This window comes from Leguminivora glycinivorella, chromosome 20 (genome assembly GCF_023078275.1).
Source record: "Leguminivora glycinivorella isolate SPB_JAAS2020 chromosome 20, LegGlyc_1.1, whole genome shotgun sequence".
In the NCBI taxonomy this organism is placed as follows: Eukaryota; Metazoa; Arthropoda; class Insecta; order Lepidoptera; family Tortricidae; genus Leguminivora; species Leguminivora glycinivorella.
Genome location: NC_062990.1, coordinates 10,454,144 through 10,477,230, shown reverse-complemented (window position 1 = coordinate 10,477,230; position 23,087 = coordinate 10,454,144). Strand labels below are relative to the sequence as shown.

At 39.6% G+C, this 23,087-nt stretch overlaps 1 protein-coding gene across 6 annotated transcripts in view; it reads left to right on the top strand.

Annotated features, from left to right (window-relative positions):
• Positions 1-23,087, top strand: part of LOC125236886 (calpain-B) — an 88,254-nt gene that overhangs the window by 11,466 nt on the left and 53,701 nt on the right. For 5 of the 6 annotated variants that reach the window (XM_048143803.1, XM_048143800.1, XM_048143804.1 and 2 more), the window contains exon 2: positions 11,061-11,316. The exons of the other annotated variant lie outside the window; for it this stretch is intronic. In XM_048143803.1, the coding sequence (XP_047999760.1) occupies positions 11,128-11,316 (189 nt within the window). In that variant the 5' untranslated portion in view covers positions 11,061-11,127. The remainder of the gene's footprint in view (positions 1-11,060; positions 11,317-23,087) is intronic. 6 annotated transcript variants of the gene reach the window in all.

Here is a 23,087-nt window from a genome sequence, read left to right as displayed (position 1 = left end):
TGCTGAACCCTGGCTTTTCCCAGGGGAACGCGGGTTTGGAGTAACATAGGCAAGCGCTGTTTTCGTCATCGGACTTGTCTTGATGAGTACTTGTGTGAGCAGTAACCAAGGTAGAGCTGATCCTGAACCCTGGCTATTCCTAGGGGAACGCGGGTTTGGAGTAACATAGGCAAGCGCTGTTTTCGTCATCGGACTTGTTTTGGTGAGTACTTGAGTGAGGAGTAACCAGGGCAGAGCTGATGCTGAACCCTGGCTATTCCTAGGGGAACTCGGGTTTCGTGCAACATAGGCAAACGCTGTGTTCGTTATCGGATTTGTATTGATAAGTACTTGAGTGAGCAGTAACCAAGGTAGAGCTGATGCTGAACCCTGGCTATTCCTAAGGGAACTCGGGTTTCGTGCAACATAGGCAAACGCTGTTTTCGTCATCGGACTTGTCTTGATGAGTACTTGAGTGAGCAGTAACCAAGGTAGAGCTGATGCTGAACCCTGGCTTTTCCCAGGGGAACGCGGGTTTGGAGTAACATAGGCAAGCGCTGTTTTCGTCATCGGACTTGTCTTGATGAGTACTTGTGTGAGCAGTAACCAAGGTAGAGCTGATGCTGAATCCTGGCTTTTCCCAGGGGAACGCGGGTTTGGAGTAACATAGGCAAGCGCTGTTTTCGTCATCGGACTTGTCTTGATGAGTACTTGTGTGAGCAGTAACCAAGGTAGAGCTGATGCTGAACCCTGGCTATTCCTATGGGAACTCGTGTTTCGTGCAACATAGGCAAACGCTGTTTTCGTCATCGGACTTGTATTGATGAGTACTTGAGTAAGCAGTAACCAAGGTAGAGCTGATGCTGAACCCTGGCTATTCCTAAGGGAACTCGGGTTTCGTGCAACATAGGCAAACGCTGTTTTCGTCATCGGACTTGTCTTGATGAGTACTTGAGTGAGCAGTAACCAAGGTAGAGCTGATGCTGAAACCTGGCTTTTCCCAGGGGAACGCGGGTTTGGTGTAACATAGGCAAGCGCTGTTTTCGTCATCGGACTTGTTTTGGTGAGTACTTGAGTGAGCAGTAACCAGGGCAGAGCTGATGCTGAACCCTGGCTATTCCTAGGGGAACTCGGGTTTCGTGCAACATAGGCAAACGCTGTTTTCGACATCGGATTTGTATTGATGAGTACTTGAGTGAGCAGTAACCAAGGTAGAGAGCTGATGCTGAACCCTGGCTATTCCTAAGGGAACTTGGGTTTCGTGCAACATATGCAAACGCTGTTTTGTCATCGGACTTGTATAGGGCTTGCAATATCGGACGGTTTTCAATTCCGGAACTGGTTTTCGAGATTGGACTTCAATTCCGGAATTCCGGAACTAGTTCCGGAATTGAACAACTTTTTTTTTGGTTTGGTTTTCTGATGGATTTTTAATGAAATAATACAATTTTAAACTGAAATTTGTTATAAATCGACGTTTTAGACAATAACTCCGTACCTGAAAAGCATATAACACTGAAATTTTCATTTTAGTCATTTTACAGGAAAGCCCATTTTGCGTCAAAATCGGTCTTGCAAGGTATTTCGAACTACAGTTAACGATACCAACGAGGTTTTAGTGCCAGTTTTCTGATAGTGGTTAACGTTAAAGGTGGAAACCCATTACACCATATCATGCTATGACCGTCCTATGAACGTGTCAGGCACGGAATGTAACGCGACACGGATGGCTATGCCCACTACAACGTGTCCACATCATTTCATATCCGGGCATAACGAGTTAAGTGACCGTAGTGTCCGCGTATCATCCCCGTAGCATAGACGAGTATAGTGACCGTAGTGTCCGCGTATCATCCCCGTAGCATAGGCGAGTATAGTGACTGTAGTGTCCGCGTATCATCACCGTAGCATAAGCGTTCATACCCAGCGTTACAGATCTATGTAGTTTCATGTGTGTTTTCGTGCGATCGAGACTATCTGGAAGAGCAATTGAATACTTTTGACAAATCAATTACCGATCAATCAATTACAATGCCCATTAGAAAACTTACCGTGAGGGAGTTAGTAATGATAGCCTTTATATTAGACTAAGAAGATCAAGAAAACAACAGAGGACAACAACGAAGATACTGGGTCCACACCTCTTTGAAAAAAAGAAAAGTCGAAGGAGAATATTGGACATTATTTAAACACCGAGTGGATGACGAAGAAAAATTTTATATGTACTTTCGCATGTCGCAATATCAATTTAATGAATTGTTAAACAAAATTGAACATATTATCACAAGAAGAAACACCACATTTAGAGAAAGTCTTACATCAAGAGAAAAGCTAGCAGTGTGTTTGCGGTAAGTAAAATACTAGTTAATAATAATGGTGTTACAGGTGTAGTGAAATATCTCATTTTGCTTCCTTGTGACAATCTACTATACTATAATTTGGCTTCTTTTTTAAAGGTTCTACTTGGGATGAAACACAAAATTACATTGAAATGCTGAAAAAGAATCAACTTCTTTTATTTTGGTAACTTAGCTACTGATTTTAGCGATTTACAGCTTATTAGCCAAAAATAATATATCACATTTTACTTTATAAACAAAAAAAAAATCTAAACAAAGCGAATAAAAAAAAATAATAATATAACTTCTATCCGTTCCTTCATATCCTATTCCGTTCTATCACCGTTGCGTGCCATTCACGGAGCGTTTCGACACCGGCAAAATATCCTCGCCGACAATATTTGACGGTCCGTGCATGGCACGCTACGGGTATGATCGGTGACGGAACGGGCTAGTATGCATAGCCTCATACTTTGTAATACAAAGAATATTTTTTTGTCTGACACGTTCATAGCACGGTCATAGCATGATATGGTGTAATGGGTTTCCACCTTAAAGTTATTTTTTTATCCATTGAGCATCGAAATAATATAAAAGTAATAATTTACAAGAATTGCATAACGTCTTATTCACAACTGTAATAAAAGTAATATTGAATTACCTTTATCAGATTCGAGTAGGGACAAAAGATATCCAAGCTATCCCAAAAAGACAGATTTTATGATTTATTCGTGAGTAAAAAAAAATAATCATTCTTTTATATTCATCATTTTACATACATTTGCTTCTCAAATCTTTTGATTTTGTGGTAAGTGGTAATAGACTTATAGAGTTTAGTAAAATATGCACACGTCTTTGTGAAAAGTGTATAAAGTAACTACGACGTTATGCTTGTGAATGAATGTAATACCAAATACTACGAGTTGCTTCTGAACTTAAGACTTTATGCCTAAAATATTCAGTGCTATGAGAAAAGAAGTAAAATTTTATGCCGCTTTATAATAATAATAATAATAAAGCCATTTATTCCCACAAAAACATTATAAAACATGCAACAAAAACAAAAAAATAAGAAAATAATAATAACATTAAGAATTTACAATTTAAGATCGGCAAAATAGAAATTTCTGAAATTATTCATTTTTAAGTAATTTAAAATAAACTAAATTATTTATCAATATTCTCTTAACTTAAAATTTACAACTTTCTCGTATCATGCACAATTTGAAAGTGAATAATAACTTAATTAAAATTTAAGCATATTATTTTTCTTTAAATGAATACAAAATTATCTAAATTATTAGAATTATATTATACATCGTTTTTGGGGACCCAATTTTGGGTAAAGGCCTCCTCCATACATGACCACGATTTTCTATTCTGAGCGAGTCTAGTCCAGGTACCACCGGCGAAGTCTTCGATGTCGTCTCTCCAGCGTCGGCGCGGATGTCCCCTGCGAGTTCTGCGTCGCGACTCGTCAATCACGAACCACCAGTGCAGTATGCGCTCGCTCCAGCGGTCGTCTTGCGCGCGGGCGACGTGACCTGCCCATCGCCATTTTAGCCTGCAGGCTAACTCAGATACGTCTATTACTTTGGTCTTTTTTCTTATTTCTGTGTTTTTAACCTTGTCTCGTATTTTCAATCCCAACATACTCCGTTCTGCTGCCCGTTGAAATACTTGTAGTTTATGTATTATGTTCTTATTTAGAGTCCAGCTCTGACACCCGTAGAGAAGCGTGGGAGAGACGACCGTGTCGAATGCTTTCTTCTTGAGGCTAATGGGTAGGTTTGATTTGAAAATGTCTTTTAACGACCAATATCTTTGCCAAGCGATTTTAATTCGACGTTCTACTTCATCTTTAGTCTGATCTTCAAATGTTATTTTCCGTCCCAAATATACATACTCTTCCACGTACTCTATTTTAGTTCCCATAATAATTGTGTCTATTTTTGTACTATTTGTCATTATGCAGGTTTTGTCCATATTCATACTTAAACCGCATTTTCGACTCTCTTCATCAAGCGTTCTTAGCATATATTCCAAGTGGCCGTGATTGTCGCTAATGAGCACGATATCATCGGCGAATCGCAAGTGGTTAAGCAGTTCACCGTTGATATTTATGCCAATATTTTCCCAATATAAGTGCCGAAATATAGTTTCGAGGAGAGCGGTAAATAGGTTAGGAGATATCGGGTCACCTTGACGGACTCCGCGTTGTATTTTAAAGGCTCTCCCTTCTCTCTCTAGCTTTATTTTGGCTTTACCTCGCTTATATATCTCCTCTAATATTTTAATATATTTAGATGGTACGCCCTGTTGTTGTAGAGTTTTCCATAGAGCTACGTGCGAAATAGAGTCGAAAGCTTTAATACCGATTAATTTAGATTATTACTGAAATTTAAGTTCGATCTAATAAATTGAGCATAAATAACGCCAATAAAATAAACCATTGTTCCGTGATGGGAAAGACATACAATTAATAATGTACCTAATGTTATTTATTTATGTTTAATTGTCCTTCAGTATTCGAGCATAACACTCAACTCCCGGCTAGTAATTTTAAATTATCACAAAACAAAACTTTTTTGTAACAAATATTTACTTTAAAATGATTATAATTTCACTTATTAGCTAAAACTACACTATCTCGCTCTAACTAGCCCTGGATGCAACCTTTTGGTCATAAAATAGGCACTACCTGAATCCGAGGAGTGTCTAACTTAATGAATTTACTTATCTTTTATAGACGCGGTGGTAGTTTTGTAAAATAACCAGGCTGATATTACACGTTTTCGTCCAAAAATATATCTTTTTTCAATTCCGGAATTTTCGAGATTATGTGTTTCAATTCCGGAACTGTAATATCGGAAAAATTGTCCGAAATTCCGGAATTTCGAGATTCCGGAATTCCGGAATGCAAGCCCTAGACTTGTATTGATGAGTACTTGAGTGAGCAGTAACCAAGGTAGAGCTGATGCTGAACTCGGGCTATTCCTAAAGGAACTCGGGTTTCGTGCAACATAGGTAAACGCTGTTTTTGTCATCGTGAAATATCTGAGACTCGTCTTTATGACTGGTACTTGGTTGAGTTGAGTAGTACCATAGAATCTGTCAAACTATTTCTGTTGATTGTTGTGAATTCTATGAAGATCGTTTGAAACAGAAATACTTTTCTGGTGGAAATCAAGCATACAGCGCGTCTGATAGTAAGTAGTTACCGCAGTCTATGGACGCTTGGAACTCCAGTATTCTCTTTATTCCATGTGTTACTATTAGTGAAATCGACTGTACTTAATTTTGATATTCAAATGGATATACATACGTATTTTTTTAGACACAAATAAAGTGTTTCATGTATGGCAAATTAATAAATGTGTTCTAACTACTTGATGTTAATATTCACTTCTGGTAAGATTTTTGTTCAGTTAATATTATGTTTTTATGCCTAACTTGAGATTGCATGAAATATTTCTATATTATAATGTACCGAAACCAGAGTTGCCCTAGATACCGCCAGGGCTCAGCTACAGCGCTGTCTTGGCTACTGCGCACCCAAGTCCTCGTCAAGATATGTCCGATGACGCAAACAGCGTTTGCCTATGTTACACCAAACCCGAGTTCCCCTAGGTACAGCTAGGTTTCAGCATCAGCTCTATCTTGGGTACAGCTCACCCAAATACTCATTAAGACAAGTCCGATGACGAAAACAGCGTTTGCCTGTGTTACACTAAACCCGAGTTCCCCTAGGTGCAAACAGAGTTCAGCATCAGCTGGACTTTGGGTACTGCTCACTCGAGTACTCAAGACAAGTCCGATGACGAAAACAGCGTTTGCCTGTGTTGTGTTACACTAAACCCGAGTTCAACTAGGTGCAGCCAGAGTTCAGCATCAGCTGGACTTTGGGTACTGCTCACTCGAGTACTCATCAAGACAAGTCCGATGACGAAAACAGCGTTTGCCTGTGTTACACTAAACCCGAGTTCCTCTAGATGCAGCCAGGGTTCAGCATCAGCTGGACTTCGGGTACTGGTCACTTGAGTACTCACCAAGACAAGTCCGATAACGAAAACAGCGTTTGCCTGTGTTACACTAAACCCGAGTTCCCCCCTAGGTACAGCCAGAGTTCAGCATCAGCTGTGTTACACTAAACGAGTTCCCCTAGGTACAGCCAGAGTTCAGCATCAGCTGGACTTTGGGTACTGCTCGAGTACTCATCAAGACAAGTCCGATGACGAAAACAGCGTTTGCCTATGTTACACCAAACCCGAGTTCCCCTAGGTACAGCTAGGTTTCAGCATCAGCTCTATCTTGGGTACAGCTCACCCAAATACTCATTAAGACAAGTCCGATGACGAAAACAGCGTTTGCCTGTGTTACACTAAACCCGAGTTCCCCTAGGTGCAAACAGAGTTCAGCATCAGCTGGACTTTGGGTACTGCTCACTCGAGTACTCAAGACAAGTCCGATGACGAAAACAGCGTTTGCCTGTGTTGTGTTACACTAAACCCGAGTTCAACTAGGTGCAGCCAGAGTTCAGCATCAGCTGGACTTTGGGTACTGCTCACTCGAGTACTCATCAAGACAAGTCCGATGACGAAAACAGCGTTTGCCTGTGTTACACTAAACCCGAGTTCCTCTAGATGCAGCCAGGGTTCAGCATCAGCTGGACTTTGGGTACTGCTTGCTCGAGTACTCATCAAGACAAGTCCGATGACGAAAACAGCGTTTGCCTGGGTTACACTAAACCCGAGTTCCCCTAGCTGCAGCCAGGGTTTAGCATCAGCTGGATTTCGGGTACTGCTCACTCGAGTACTCATCAAGACAAGTCCGATGACGAAAACAGCGTTTGCCTGTGTTACACTAAACCCGAGTTCCCATAGGTGCAGCCAGGGTTCTGCATCAGCTGGACTTTGGGTACTGCTCACTCGAGTACTCATCAAGACAAGTCCGATGACGAAAACAGCGTTTGCCTGTGTTACACTAAACCCGAGTTCTCCTAGATGCAGCCAGGGTTCAGCATCAGCTGGACTTCGGGTACTGCTCACTCAGTACTCATCAAGACAAGTCCGATGACGAAAACAGCGTTTGCCTGTGTTACACTAAACCCGAGTTCCCATAGGTGCAGCCAGAGTTCAGCATCAGCTGGACTTTGGGTACTGCTCGCTCGAGTACTCATCAAGACAAGTCCGATGACGAAAACAGTGTTTGCCTGGGTTACACTAAACCCGAGTTCCCCTAGCTGCAGCCAGGGTTTAGCATCAGCTGGATTTCGGGTACTGCTCACTCGAGTACTCATCAAGACAAGTCCGATGACGAAAACAGCGTTTGCCTGTGTAACACTAAACCCGAGTTCCCCTAGGTGCAGCCAGGGTTCAGCATCAACTGCACTTCGGGTACTGCTCACTCGAGTACTCATCAAGACAAGTCCGATGACGAAAACAGCTTTTGCCTGTGTTACACTAAACCCGAGTTCCCATAGGTGCAGCCAGGGTTCTGCATCAGCTGGACTTTGGGTACTGCTCACTCGAGTACTCATCAAGACAAGTCCGATGACGAAAACAGCGTTTGCCTGTGTTACACTAAACCCGAGTTCTCCTAGATGCAGCCAGGGTTCAGCATCAGCTGGACTTCGGGTACTGCTTACTCGAGTACTCATCAAGACAAGTCCGATGACGAAAACAGCGTTTGCCTGTGTTACACTAAACCCGAGTTCCCATAGGTGCAGCCAGAGTTCAGCATCAGCTGGACTTTGGGTACTGCTCACTCGAGTACTCATCAAGACAAGTCCGATGGCGAAAACAGCGTTTGCCTGTGTTACACTAAACCCGAGTTCTCCTAGGTGCAGCCAGGGTTCAGCATCAGCTAGACTTCGGGTACTCATCAAGACAAGTCCGATAAAAAAAACCGGCCAAGAGCGTGTCGGGCCACGGTCAGTGTAGGGTTCCGAAGTTTTTCATATTTTTCTGAAAAACTACTGAACCTATCAAGTTCAAAACAATTTTCCTAGAAGGTCGTTATAAAGTTCTAGTTTTGTGATTTTTTTCATATTTTTTAAACTTATGGTTGCAATGGTTCAAAATGATTATGATAAGTTAGAGGGGGGGGACGCACTTTTTTTCCTTTAGGAGCGATTATTTCCGAAAATATCAATATTATCAAAAAACAATCTTAGTAAACCCTTATTCATTTTTAAATACCTATCCAACAATATATCACACGTTGTGGTTGGAATGAAAAAAAAAATCAGCCCCCACTTTACATGGGGGGGTACCCTAATAAAACATTTTTGCCATTTTTTATTTTTGAACTTTGTTGGCGTGATTGATTTGATACACATATTGGGACCAAATTTCAGCTTTCTAGTGCTAACGGTTACTGAGATTATCCGCGGACGGACGGACGGACAGACAGACATGGCGAAACTATAAGGGTTCCTAGTTGACTACGGAACCCTAAAAAGCAGCGTTTGCCTGTGTTACACCCGAGCAAAGCAGGAGCCTATCATAACTATAAGTATTTGGTATTGAAAATTGAACCTTATTTTATCTACAGCCGTTTCCATTAAACAGAAACGCGCAAATATCACACACAGTGCCGCCATAGGTAACGATCGTATGTTATTTCGTTCGGAGTAATGTGTGCTTTATGAGCGAGGTACAGGATTTAAACTCGCACGATATGATCTATAAGGGAAAGCAAATAAAACCCAATATAAGGCTCACCCTTATGGCGTTAGGCTGAGCCGATGATAAGGGTTTTGAAAGGGTATTGGGCTATTTTAGGTAAGCGCTTTCGTTAGGGCTTTAAAAGCAAAATGAAAGGGTATCGCGTCAAAAGGGTAGGGTAAGTTAAGCCTAACGAAATACCCATACAAAACCCCGTATAAGGGATAGCGGGCCGGTCCCTGCAGTAAACTGCCATAAAAATGCACATCTTTGAAAACAGACAATGAACGTCAAGAAAGAGACAAAACTCTACAAAGACGAAAAACCAATGTGCATTCTTTATGGCCGTTTACTGTAAACTTTTGCTGGCGTGCATATCTTGTGTATACAATACAATAGATAAATAGATACGGGCCTATAAAAGTCTTGATTCTATTTTTTCATTAGTGGCCAAGAGTTGAAGGAGTTTTAGAGGGCCAGGACTGGCCATATCACACACTATTTCAAACTTGGAGGGCCAAATAAAACCCTTTCGTGTGTCAGATATGGCGGACTTTGTAGCAAGCTAGGCCTGTAGTCCCTGTGGATGAGTAAAAAAAAAACCATGATTCATTTGAATGCTGAAATAGGTACTTTATTAGGAAAATATTTTAAATATCTATTAAATAAATTTTAAATATTACTGAAAAGTAAAGACAAAATCCTTAAAAAAATTTTTGCAAGTTACAATAGAACTTGTTCCCAAACATATTGACACTAATCAATAAATAACAATTGACGTAACATTTACAAATGGACATTTAACAAATTTACGGGCATACAATTAGCACACCTCACTCATGATGTCATGACTCCAACGTGTAATCAAAATCATGGTCATTGATCATACTCAGTGTCTTGTGTTAGTAGTGGTCTCACATTTACACTGACATAGTGTGTTTATTTGTTCAGAAATAATACATTTTTAAAGTGCAAAAGTTAAAAAACTTGTGTCAGTGAGAAAATAATGTTGCATTTCTGTTTGGCATTTTTAAATTGATGTAATAATATATTTGTGATTGATTACCAGACATGTATCTTGTCCATACTCTTGTACGGTGCTGAGACTTGGACGTCGTATGCCAAGCAGGAACGGAAATTGAACAACTTTCACATGCGTTGCCTGCGGAGAATCATGAACATCACGTGGAAGGATCGAGTCACAAACGAGAGGGTACTTAGCATCGCACGTTTACCTAGTATTACAGCAGTCTTGAAACAGAGACGGCTACGCTGGTTGGGGCACGTGCACAGGATGGAACCCTCTCGTTTGCCACGTAAGACTCTCCTGAGCGAAGTAGCGTATGCTAAACGATCGGTTGGGCGACCCATGCTTCGTTTTAAGGACAGTGCGAAGCGTGATATGTTGTCCTTCCGGATCAATCCTATCGACTGGGAAATGGAGGCTGAGGACCGCGACCACTGGAGGAAGACCCTGGGTGAAGGAGTAGTTGCACACGACCAAGCATGGTTTGACCTTCTTCACTCTAGGCGAGAATTAAGACACCAGCGCGCTAACCAACCTATGTCACTGGACACGGCCACATTCTCCTGTCAGCTTTGCGGTCGCGGCTGCCGCTCTCGCATTGGGCTCACTAGCCACTTGCGGAAGTGCCGCAATCTAATGGACGCTGCTTAACCCATCATATTATTGATGTTGTAGGCCATTGATGAATATATTTCTATGTAGTTAGAATAGGTAAATTTGTAGTTGGGCAAGCTACCTGTGATTTTTCTTCCATATTTGTTTTTTTTTTCACACTGCTATAGTTGTTGCCATAATTATGTACCCGTATTGTGGGACACATCCAAATTTGGAGTGTAGGTAGGCCTGGGAATACCTGGTCAATTTAAATATGTTGTCCTGATTGGGTACCCCATATCAAAGGAAAAAAAAAATATAATTATAAAACACATCTGGCAGGTCCAACTAGGTATATTTTGTTGAAACAAAACCCCAAGCACAACGGGTAAATTCAAATATTAAGTCACAAAAACCAATTCAAGCATTCAAACTTTTTTCTATTACCCATAGCAAAAATGTCATAGCGAAAACTAAACGCAAATAAAGTGAAGTGTGCACGTAAAAAGACCTCGCCAAGATGGCGGGTCAAAATGGCGGCGATTTTGGCGCGCTTTTACAAGGCGCGGGGCGGCAGCTACTGAACCAAGGGGGACAGGCTCTGCTGCAATATGGCGCCCAGGCGCTGGGGAACATCATCAACGAGGTGTTCCAGAAGAAAGAAGTGGAACAGAAGAGGTTCTTGCCGAGCATCAAGAATTATAAAGTGGTATGTAACTTTTTTAAAAGGCCATAGAGTTCTTTGCTGGGTTAGGTTTTTTTTTAAATCTATTATAACAGACGAAACTTTCCATTGAATAAAAGCGTAATTTTAAAACTAATCTCGAAACTAGGTTTCCATATTAGAAAATTATAATTTTGCGCCTATAAACTGTATTTCAGTTTATAAATTGTGTTTCAGTACCTTGTTATGTACCAGTTAGGTGTGTTTCAGTAGCTTGCAATTTATAACGGAATATTAGAAAAAAATTGAGCCTCATTGATGTATATTATGCAATTTAGCCTTTAACAAATACCTACAATTCTATAGAATTATAATTGTGTCGCTTAACTTCATAAGTGGGTAAATCCATTCTGCTATAAGGTTGATTATATAAAAAATATAATATGATCTTAAAGATAATCAACCTTATAGATAGCAGAATGAATTTACCCACTTTTGAAGTTAAGCGACACAATTATTATAGGTAAGTTTGTCTTTCCTCTGTAAATTTTCCATTGAATACGCTGTTATTTTATTCTCATATGTAAAAACAGCATAAGTGCCTATTTTTTGGCCTCAATAATTAGATGATTCTCATGTGGGCAGCTAAGCATTTAATTAAGCAATCGAACATGTTCGATAATTCATAATCAAACGTCGTCGGCCTTAGTTGACCCGCCCACTCAGTTTGTTGACATTGCGATCTGTCTTTTCTTTTCTCATTGTCAAGTTCACAGCAAGATCATTGTGCCTACCTGTAGAAAATATGACTCAAAGCAAGGACTAAAAAGCTGGACTTTGAACAAGTTTTGGTTGGACTATGGTCAGTATGGTCACTACACTGAAAGAAATTTGCACTGTGAATTTAAAGTTCGACTTGTTGCGGGTGCGGGTTTATCCGTTTGAACCAAAAGTATTTTTCTCAAACATGCAATGAAATATTGTCTTTACGTTCCTTAAAATGGGCTGGGAAGTATCGCTTTTTGGGCGCAACAACTCGAGAGGACTGTAAAGGGATTTCATATTATTTTTCAGGCCTAGGCCTGCAAAGTAACTTTTTTTTATAAAATATTGTCCTTTAGAGCATTTTTTTTTTATTTCATTGTATGTTTGAGAAAAGCACTATACATGCCTCGGCGTGAAAACGGATTCCCGGCCTCGTATCCCTACCCGTATAAACCCACTTGGCCGGAAATCCTCATTTTCCCGGCCTCTGATGTAATGTACTATTAGTAAACGGAATAAATCACAATGTTGATGATACAAGTCGAATTTGTTCGAACAACAAGGTCAAACTTGTTAAAAGATATTTGATTGAATCAATATGAGTCATGTTACATACATACATACATACAATCACGCCTGTATCCCATAAAGGGGTAGGCAGAACACATGAAACTACTAAAGCTTCAGTGCCACTCTTGGCAAATAAGGGGTTGAAAGAAAACGAAACTGTGACATCGCAGTGACAGGTTGCCAGCCTCTCGCCTACGCCACAATTTAACCCATATCCCATAGTCGCCTTCTACGACACCCATGGGAAGAAAGGGGGTGGTGAAATTCTTAACCCGTCACCACCCGTTAGTCATGTTGTTTTTATAAAATCGACTTGTTGATTCAAATAAAATACTGATTCAAATAAAATGAAACTTGTAGAATGTACCTACTAGTTACACTTAACAAAATCTAACTTGTTGTTTGAACCAAAGAGCACGTAGGCGCTATTTTAACCAAAAATCTTGTTGAACGAACGTGAAAATTGGTTGTTTTTTCTCTCAGTGTATGGAGAGTATCTTTTGCGTCGGAGCCACAGCCACATATAGGAAGGAAGGATATCGGACATTTGCGATTTGTATTAAATAGTACCTAATATTACGCTTGTCGCAAGTTCTGCACTCCGATCATGAGCTAAAGAGCCAAAAAAGAATGGCTCGGCTCCGAAGGCCATTTCAAAAAAAAAAAAAAGTTCTCTAACCCACACACCCTTGTTCATAGACGCTCCTATTGGGCTATTCCGCAATACACCCACATCATTTCGATTCCATGTACGTGTACATACGGAAGACCAGCGATTCCTGTCATCACGCACGCACACAACGATAACTGTAGGTATGCTCAATGTGGACTGCGACATGTCCGTCGGCGGCTAGTCCTCTCTGCTGATAAATGATATGAATTGGGATAAGGAATCCTACTCGTAAACGAGTGGCGATAAATTAAAACACGACCGAAGGGAGTGTTTTAAATCGGCACGAGTAACGAATTTCCTTTTCGCACGTGTATCGTACAACACGACGTTTTTCAGTACAGATGGGTCTCCGAAGTTTCGACCTGCCACTAGCCGTAAAAAAACACAATTTTTCAGTACAGATGGCCCTCTGAAGTTTCGACCTGGCGTATAATGAACCACTTCTCGCACTAGTGCGTAAAAAAACACCATCTGTACTGAAATAATACATTTCGGTAGTTCTAAAGATGCTATTCTTTTGGCCCAGACCACTATTACTTGGTTAGTATTTTCCTTGTAAAATCTCAGTTGATCTTGAAGTGGTACCCTTGACACTACACTCCTAGATCGTGGCCTTATAAAACTGATAAAGTTTCAAACTCGCGGTTAATCATAATCATAACACGACTTATAATCATAACGTGGGCGACAATGACTAAGCGAGCGAATGTATTTAAAAAAAACAAGCACGGTCAAAAATAGGGTTATCGTTGTAGTTTTAGCATTATGTACAGTCACCTGAAATCGTTGTTACGCAACAAAGGCCGCAAAAGTATATATCTGACACGAATTTATTCGTAGTGCCATAAGAACATGTTGCCTTTGTATGCCTTGTCATGTTCGATACTATACACATCCCTAAAACAATTTTTTTCCGTGGCTATTAAAGGAAATCAAGAGCCTGTCTAGAGCAAGAAATACATTTTCTGTTCGTTATTTCGGTTCATAATCATCATACTTTCCATTGTTTGCAGTAGTATGTGTTGCATCTACTAAATAATATGTAAAGTCAAAATACGTTCACCGTGGCGCCTATCTCATTCAATATATGCAACCTATTCAATTGAGTAAAAAGATAAACCATTATCGTGACGAGGTTAAACCCGCAGAACTCACGTACTTGACGAGCTAAATTGGTTCTACCGTGACGTCATATTGTTACGATTACAAGTCAAACTAAACAAAATCGTATCTTCATATAAATCTCTTCATAAAATACGACCTTTTGTTTAAATCTTCTTCAGCAGCGATCTTCCCACGCCGATCGGTAGCATACTGTCTACTCGTAACAAATGTTTTGTTGTTATTTGAGAGGTCATATCTAGTATAGTTTGACCTCTAACCTCATACTAGGATGTCTAGTCGGAATGTGACGTATACTGGTCTTCGTACTGCTTATTCTGTAGGGCAACTTCTTGAATTGATACAGTAGTAGGTAAAGACAATTAGTTAATTCTTAACAAAGTCAGGGTGACTCAAGGTTTTTCCATTTGACATTTTCTTGTGAAGTTTTCCGGTGTAAAAATCATTGTAAAAAGAAGAACAATCTAAATCCCACTTTCTGCGCCGATTTTTGTTTATTTCCCGCCTTTTCTTCTGAAAAAGTGGATGTGCCAGCTAGAATATATATAACCTAACCACAGAATTAAAACTTTGAAAAAACTCCCGACCGTAATAGTAGACCGATTTTCATGAAACATGGCTAAGAACACTCCCGATTAACTTAGCTTTCAGACAAAAAAAATTAAATCTAAATCGGTTCATCCGTTCGGGAGCTACGATGCCACAGACAAACACACACACACAGACAGACAGACAGACACGTCAAACTTATAACACCCCGTCGTTTTTGCGTCGGGGGTTAAAAAGAAGAATAATCTAAATCCCACTTCTGACAAAGTGGATGTGCCAACTAGAATATATAAAATAGCCCATAAATTAGTGATATTGTGCGAAATGTTCTAGAACACCAGTCGTAATCCAAACTGAACTGACCTCTGTCATCTTCCGCTCAATTGCATCAATTTAAAGCCGTCCTTAGCAACAGTTGCTATGCAGCTTTGACTGGGATTTTCGCATACTTTTTTTTTTTTCATTTAAACTTGGGAAACAAACAAGCAAGATATACATACATACATAATCATAAACTCACGCATGTATTCCCAAAAAAGGTAGACAGAGCACATGAAACAACCCAAGTTCCAGTGGTTCCAAGCTTCCAAGTCCACTCTTTAGCCATTGAGGGGTGGAAAGAAAACGAAATTGTGGTTTTGTAGTAACAGGTTGCTTTCCCAGCCACGACACAACTGAACCTCTCACAATTGACCCACGGGAGGAAAAGGGTTGGTGAAATTCTTAGTAGAGTACCCTGGCCGTTGTCAAAGCATCTGTGCGGTAAACAGAAAACGCTGGTTCAATCCAGCTATGGGCTCTTAAAGACCTTGGAATTTTTTTATTTGCATTATGACTAGGGCTTCCAAATACCGGACATTCTCCAATACCGGTATTCATTCCGGTATTGGCGATTTCAATACCGGGATCCCGGGATCCCGGTATTGAAATCAGGAAAATATAAAAACCAAGTAATTTGCTTAAAATAACAAATTTTATTCAAAATCTCGTTTGTTAATTTTCATGCGTGTTATACTACAGCAGAATCTTGCTAATCCGACTTACAATTCTTACAAATGGGTCAAATCGATTACATTTCCAACTTAAAAAGTTTCGATTTTGACCCAAAACGGTTTTTCAAACTTATGTGGCCAAGTCGGCTCAACTTTTATTGTTTTTAAGTATACCTACATAGTTCAAACGGCTACGCCCTGTGCTCTTTATTTTTGTTGTGAGTGGGACTGAGGACGCAGTATAAAATCAAGCGGGAAAGAGCGCCAGATCTGTACTCAGGTGATTCTGTAAGTTAGATATCGCCTCCAGATCGGACATTTTGCAAGAAGACGCGGCCATAGCAAACCATGTTTTTTGCCAAATCGTTCTCTTTAAGCTCGTGCGGAATAGAACCTTTTACATTTTAATAATAACAGGCCTTTGCATCTATAACAGACGATTCAAGCAGCATCCTTGCGACACTTACATTCGTGGCCGTATAGCCCAATTCAAGAGAGGATCCCTCGTCCGCACACACGGCAGGTATATGCTCCCCCAGATGGGCGGGGGTTAGAGGCCTGCTCGTGACGCCTCATGCGTTTATCATTCAAGGAGAAAAACCAGGCATTGGCGTGCTTGGATTGACCGTCATGGATAACACGGCGCCACGTGGGTCGGTTCTCGGCCAGTCGTTGCCACTGGTTGCATGGAATATCAAATGTGACTATGTCACGCTTCACGCAATCTTTAAAGCGCAGCATTGGCCGTCCGACCGGTCTCTTTGCATCTGCAACCTCTTCCAGCAGGATTTGACGCGGCAAACGAGTCCGCTCCATTCGATACACATGCCCGAGCCACCTCAGTCGCCTCTTCTTTAATATGGCTATGATACTAGGAAGCTGTGTCTCATTCATGCAGTGTTACATTTTATAGTCGATGTTAATGGTATAATTGTACTGTAGATTTAACTATAATATCAGTATCACTTTATTAAATAACAAGCATTAAGAGCATTTCTCGATTACACACACTCTATAGTTTCATCATTGACTTTTGAAATTAGAACATGAGATGATTCTTTTAAACACATTGTAATCAATATCTATGGTACAATTTAGTGGTATTTTTGTTTTTCGTGGCGCTAGAGGCGCTAAAGCACTAATAAAATAAATCCACCAAATCATTGAATAATTAGCCAAGAATCCGCACGAAGCGCTTTGCTTCTTCTTTTCTTATGCGCACTGCCAAGGAGTGGAATTCCTTGCCGGCGGCTATATTTCCGAGCTCATATAACCCTTCCTTCAAATCAAGAGTGAACAGGCATCTTCTGGGCGAGCTCACTCCATCGTAGGCCACGTCTTTGACTCTGCTTTGGCTAGTCTGTGGCCAAGAGTAAGCCCATTTATAAAAAAAAAGCTAAATTGTCCGACATAGATTATTAAAAATCACATTAAGAAATAATCTATGGAATCACACATTACTTTGCGGAAATCCATGATAATCAAAATCAAAAAGATTACTTCGCGGAATAGGAACACTTCATTTACGTATAAGAAAAGTAATTTTCCTCATTTTGATATAATAATAATAATAATAATAATGATAGTTGAGTAGTGAGTTCCCTATTTCGTTACTATCGGGAATGTTACGGCAAAGTTTTCAGCTAGAGTTCAACACACTAACGCACACGTACAACAGTGAAAATAGAGTAGCTACGGTATACGTTAGTTCGTTTGCATTAACCAATATAGATGCATCAAGGCGATTTGTTTACAGAGGATCTATGGCCTATTACAACTACGTTTGACGTGTTGCTTTTCTGTCACACTTACGTGCGAAGTCACAAGTGCGACAAATGTGTCAAAAACTGTTCGCGGCAGACCCTCCTCAATGAATGCTTTTGACGCGTAACTTTAATTCTTTATCTGGGTAATCATCGAAAAAACTATCATTTTCATACAAATCTTGCAAAAACACCAAACAGAGAATGTGTCAAATCGAGAAAAGAGAGCAACAAGCAAGATTTACGCGTGTAGTGACCATCATGATGCAGAAATTTTACGTTTTTGATGAGTAATTTACGTTAATTTGGCATAATTTGTTAGTTTTTAAAAATACCGGGATCCCGGTATTGCTAAATTAAATACCGGTATTGAAATGGGCCCAAAAAAAGGCGGGATCCCGGGATCCCGGTATTGGAAGCCCTAATTATGACACGCATTTTCGCATTTACGCAAAGCCAGCGACACTTATACGTTTTCACTTTATTACATTTCTTAAACGGCTTCTGAGCAATCTGAACATCTAAGTGGCGAGTTATAGTCTCACCCTAGCAGTGGCGACGCATGAATATTTTAGTTGGTAAAGCATCCCAATCCCATCCCAAAAACCCCTTCGTTTTTGGGATCTGTTTTGTATGGACTTCTACAGATACTGCAAAATTTTAGGGAACCCGTTGGGAATCGAGTTGTATCGACGCTACGCCACTGCACCCTAGTCAGATAATTTTTCCCATATTTCAGTTATTTTTTAAATTATCTTAAGTTACATATTTTTCGATATTCAAGTCCTTTGTGACAAGTGATACGCTCGTTAACTACTCGTAGTTCCCAAACCTGACACTCATTAGTTTCCAAATAGATTTTGTCAGTTTGCCAACTTCTTGCATTGTGGTAATAATGTAGACAGGTGATATTCTTGTAAAAATGTTAATAAAGCATTGAATTTAATTGTGACAAACAAAAACGGCTGACGAAGGTTCTCTAATTCAGCAACCCTATTCATCCATCAGAAGAGGCACTATTGGCACTAATGCCAAAATATAAATTCAAATCAAGAGTGGACAGGCTTCTTCTAGGCGAGCTGACTCCTTCGTAGGCCACGTCTTTGCCTTTGGCTAGTCTGTGACTAAGAGTAAAAATAAATAATACTGATTGTTAGTGCTCACTATTACAATTGTGTCACTGTTTACAAATATTCGCGAATCATTACACAGTAGACACAAAGACAAATCCTTGACTGCAAAAGTGCAAAGCAAATCTATTGTTATAATGTTTCTAGACTTAACAATGTATTTGTTTGACAGACGTCAAATCAAACCTAAATTTCCAAAGGAAAACTTAACATTTCTAGTCTCCTTAACCCATTGTAAATGTAAATCAAGGGTCATTACTGGCCTTTGTTTTATCTTTCAAATGTCGCTTTTAAATGTTTTTGGAGTCATGGTCACTTTTACAGGACATAAGATAGCAAGTTTTCTGTGTTAAAACTTATTGGTCACGGTCGAGACTATTAACCCTTTTGAATATTAACATGCGTGTCGTGTGCGTCGTATACGACACTATCAACTCTAAATGCTATATCGTATGCATTATAGTGATATTCTTTATTGTGGTATACTCTTAGGTCAACACGTTAGTTTTTCGTCACGTTCCTAAATTGGTCCAATTCTGCTTTCACCAGCCATTCTTCATTCGACAACTTAGTCTGCAGTCATTATCGTCTTTGACCATCATAAGTTGTTTTGGCCTTTTTCTTATTTCAACACAATCGTTTTTCGTCATTTCGTATTTGGTCATATTCTAAATTGGTACCGACCTAAGACTATGAAAAAACACGAAAAACATAGATTTAACAGCGAACATGCCGAAAGAAGATTATGACGAGTAAAGAACGAGACGGATTAAGATAAAGATGAACAACGAAATTGACCATAGTTGAGAAAGACCATCGACGATCGTGACGAATAAAGAATGGCTGACGAAAGCAGAATCGGACTTTAAGAACGTGACGAAAATGAATGTGACGACCCAAGAGTATAGGTACCTTTATTGTGAACCCTGTCGGATGCATGAAGGTTCATAATGTGGGGTGTAACCACGCGTCAGCTGATGCCTTTGACGGTCAAGGGGTTAAAACCTTTGACCGCCAAAAGCCAGACATGACCTGAATGGCAGGATCGCCAAACCGTAGGTCACGGTCAGTTATCTCTATTATCTGTATGTGTGGGTGTGTATGATTTGTTGGTACACAGACGTTCACAAAATCAGCACATATCATAAAAAAATATTTAGCCAGTTTCGACAGTTTCGTGTTTAGACAAAACTGCCCTGCCAAGCAGATCTCACGGAAAACTTTTGTAGGTACCTATTTCTAAATATTTAAGTGGAAATCCCGATGAAACTCAAAATACATCAATTTGTTTGAAATGGTCCATGATGGCGCTTTTACGACACCGAACGCAATGATTCTAAAGTCATTTGATTGGGCTTGCCAACATGCAACAACTTCTGTTGATTTTGGATCTGCCAACAATTTGTTGCTTTTTAGGGTTCCGTAGTCAACTAGGAACCCTTATAGTTTCGCCATGTCTGTCTGTCCGTCCGTCCGTCCGTCCGTCCGTCCGTCCGTCCGTCCGTCCGTCCGTCCGTCCGTCCGTCCGTCCGTCCGTCCGTCCGTCCGTCCGCGGATAATCTCAGTAACCGTTAGCACTAGAAAGCTGAAATTTGGTACCAATATGTATATCAATCACGCCAACAAAGTGCAAAAATAAAAAATGGAAAAAAATGTTTTATTAGGGTACCCCCCCTACATGTAAAGTGGGAGCTGATATTTTTTTTCATTCCAACCCCAACGTGTGATATATTGTTGGATAGGTATTTAAAAATGAATAAGGGTTTACTGAGATAGTTTTTTGATAATATTAATATTTTCGGAAATAATCGCCCCTAAAGGAAAAAAAAGTGCATCCCCCCCCTCTAACTTTTGAACCATATGTTTAAAAAATATGAAAAAATCACAAAAGTAGAACTTTATTAAGACTTTCTAGGAAAATTGTTTTGAACTTGATAGGTTCAGTAGTTTTTGAGAAAAATACGGAAAACTACGGAACCCTACACTGAGCGTGGCCCGACACGCTCTTGGCCGGTTTTGTAATTTATAGGACTTACGTGTAGATGAAAAAAACTTATGATGAAATAAAATAATTTGATTAGAATAAAACAAACATGAAACATGCTGGAAGGCTTGACCCTAAACATTTTTTTGGAGAGGAAATGCATTTCAAGGTGAATCCACTTAAAAGTAACGTGAGTCACGACACTCACGACTTCAACGAGTGTTTATTTGAACTACAGCTGCAAATGGAAGGATCTATGCATATATCGGGAAAGTAACACTTTATTAGAGATAGATTATCACTTGGACTTGCATCGTGAATAAATGGAACATGCCATAAAATCGTGACTCGTGTTACTCTTGCCGCGGATTGACCCTTCAGGTTTGTTTCTCTTCGTCCTTTTCAAAGCTTGTCATTACCACACAATCTTGAATTTTGTACACGATATTTTAGTCTAAATATCAAGAATACGTGCGTGATTAAAATCCAATGGATTTATCCCATGCAGTCATGTACTAGCACTACTAGCAGCAGCAACTCTTTCCAGTGAACCATAAGTCCTTGCAACACGATTACAAATCGTCCATTCTTTTGTATTTGTAAGTTTTGTGATGCATATCACTTTTGGCACTGACACAGTAACATTTTCTTCTGGCACTAATGTGCCGTTTATCTTTGATGTGATGTCTCTGTTGACAATTTATTAAGAACTTTCATTGTTGTGGGAATTTGTTTGTTATATTGCAACTTATTTATATCAGTTAATATTGTAATTTTTTTTCTTACGTTTTCCCAGTTTCTAGACTTTCTACCTGGAACTCACATGGGAGTCTGAAGTCCGCTACTTATTTGTTTTTACGAAAATTACTGCTTAAAGTTAATAATTTACAAAAAAAAAAAAATTCAAATGTAATTTTTACGGAATGAGGATAATCAAGGGCTGATATTGAGCTGTTACCATTTTTCAATGTGAGGAATGTCGCTGTCGTAAGCTTTTTAATATTATAGTAGTAATTTCTAACTCCAGGCGCTATCTAACAGCACCTGATTCCCTAAAAGTCTCCCTGAAATTCGTCTAGACAATGCTATTAGCGCAGTCTAGACGCGAGGGAAATGACCTCAGCTTCCGATTTTAGGGAAAACTATTATGAAATGGGCTTGAGGTACTCATTTACAATAACACGAAAAGTAAACAATTTGTATTGTGGTCTTATACACCGTGTTTTTATTGAATTCCGTTAACTTCGGCATATAGTTAGGTCCATTATAGGAAACAAAATAGCATGGTTAGTTTTTTTATAAATTCGTAACATTTTTCTGAAAGATTCCATACACCTGCGGTAGATGTTACATCAATTGCTGTTAAGCAACGGGCTTTGTGTGTTCGATATGCGATTGACATGTCATAGTTTTGACACTTAATGTTAATTGACAGTGAGTTAATTGTAAAGCCCGTTTCTCAACAGAAATTGAAGTTAACATCTATCACAGGTGTATGTTTTTTTTAGAAAAAAATACAGATTGAATAACTCTAACTATGCCATTCGGTTTCCTATAATGGACCTAACTATATGCCGAAGTTAACGGAATTCAATAAAAACACGGTGTGTAGTTCCATCGTCAAAAGGACCAGTGGCCCGTTTCTCGAAAGGTACAAGCGTTGTATTACAAGTGTATTTCCATGACAACCCATACCCCATACCCCATACGGTTTGACAGTTCTCGCGCCTTTCGAGAAACGGGCCCCTGCTGTTCCGATTGTAAATAATGACCTTTCCATCTGAAATTACACCAGAAATTCTGATAAGAAGGTGCTTTCTGCACATGAAGTCAGACTTTCATCGAAATTTGATGTTTAAAATAACATTTGCACCGACGAGACAAAATATAGCCAAGTTATCTCGGTCTGTCTCTCGAAGGTTTTCTATCCACATATCTTTGACTTCGACCGCTGTACAGTCAACCAATTGGAACCACTGGCCACTCTACAACCATGTCAAAATGACAAGCAGTAAGAGATTTCTTACAATCTGATTTATAATTTAATTTATAATTAAAATTCAATTTCTGATTTGATTTATAATTTTATTCTTAGAGTAATAAGAATTACTTAGTTATAATGAATGTTTATGTTTCTGACGTGTAATGTATATGTGCAATATGAATAAATATGAATATGAATATATGAATATAACGTCACTATGACATAGTTCTACAGTGGCCTAGGGTTCCAATTGGTTGACTGTACCTACTCAAGCTTATTATATG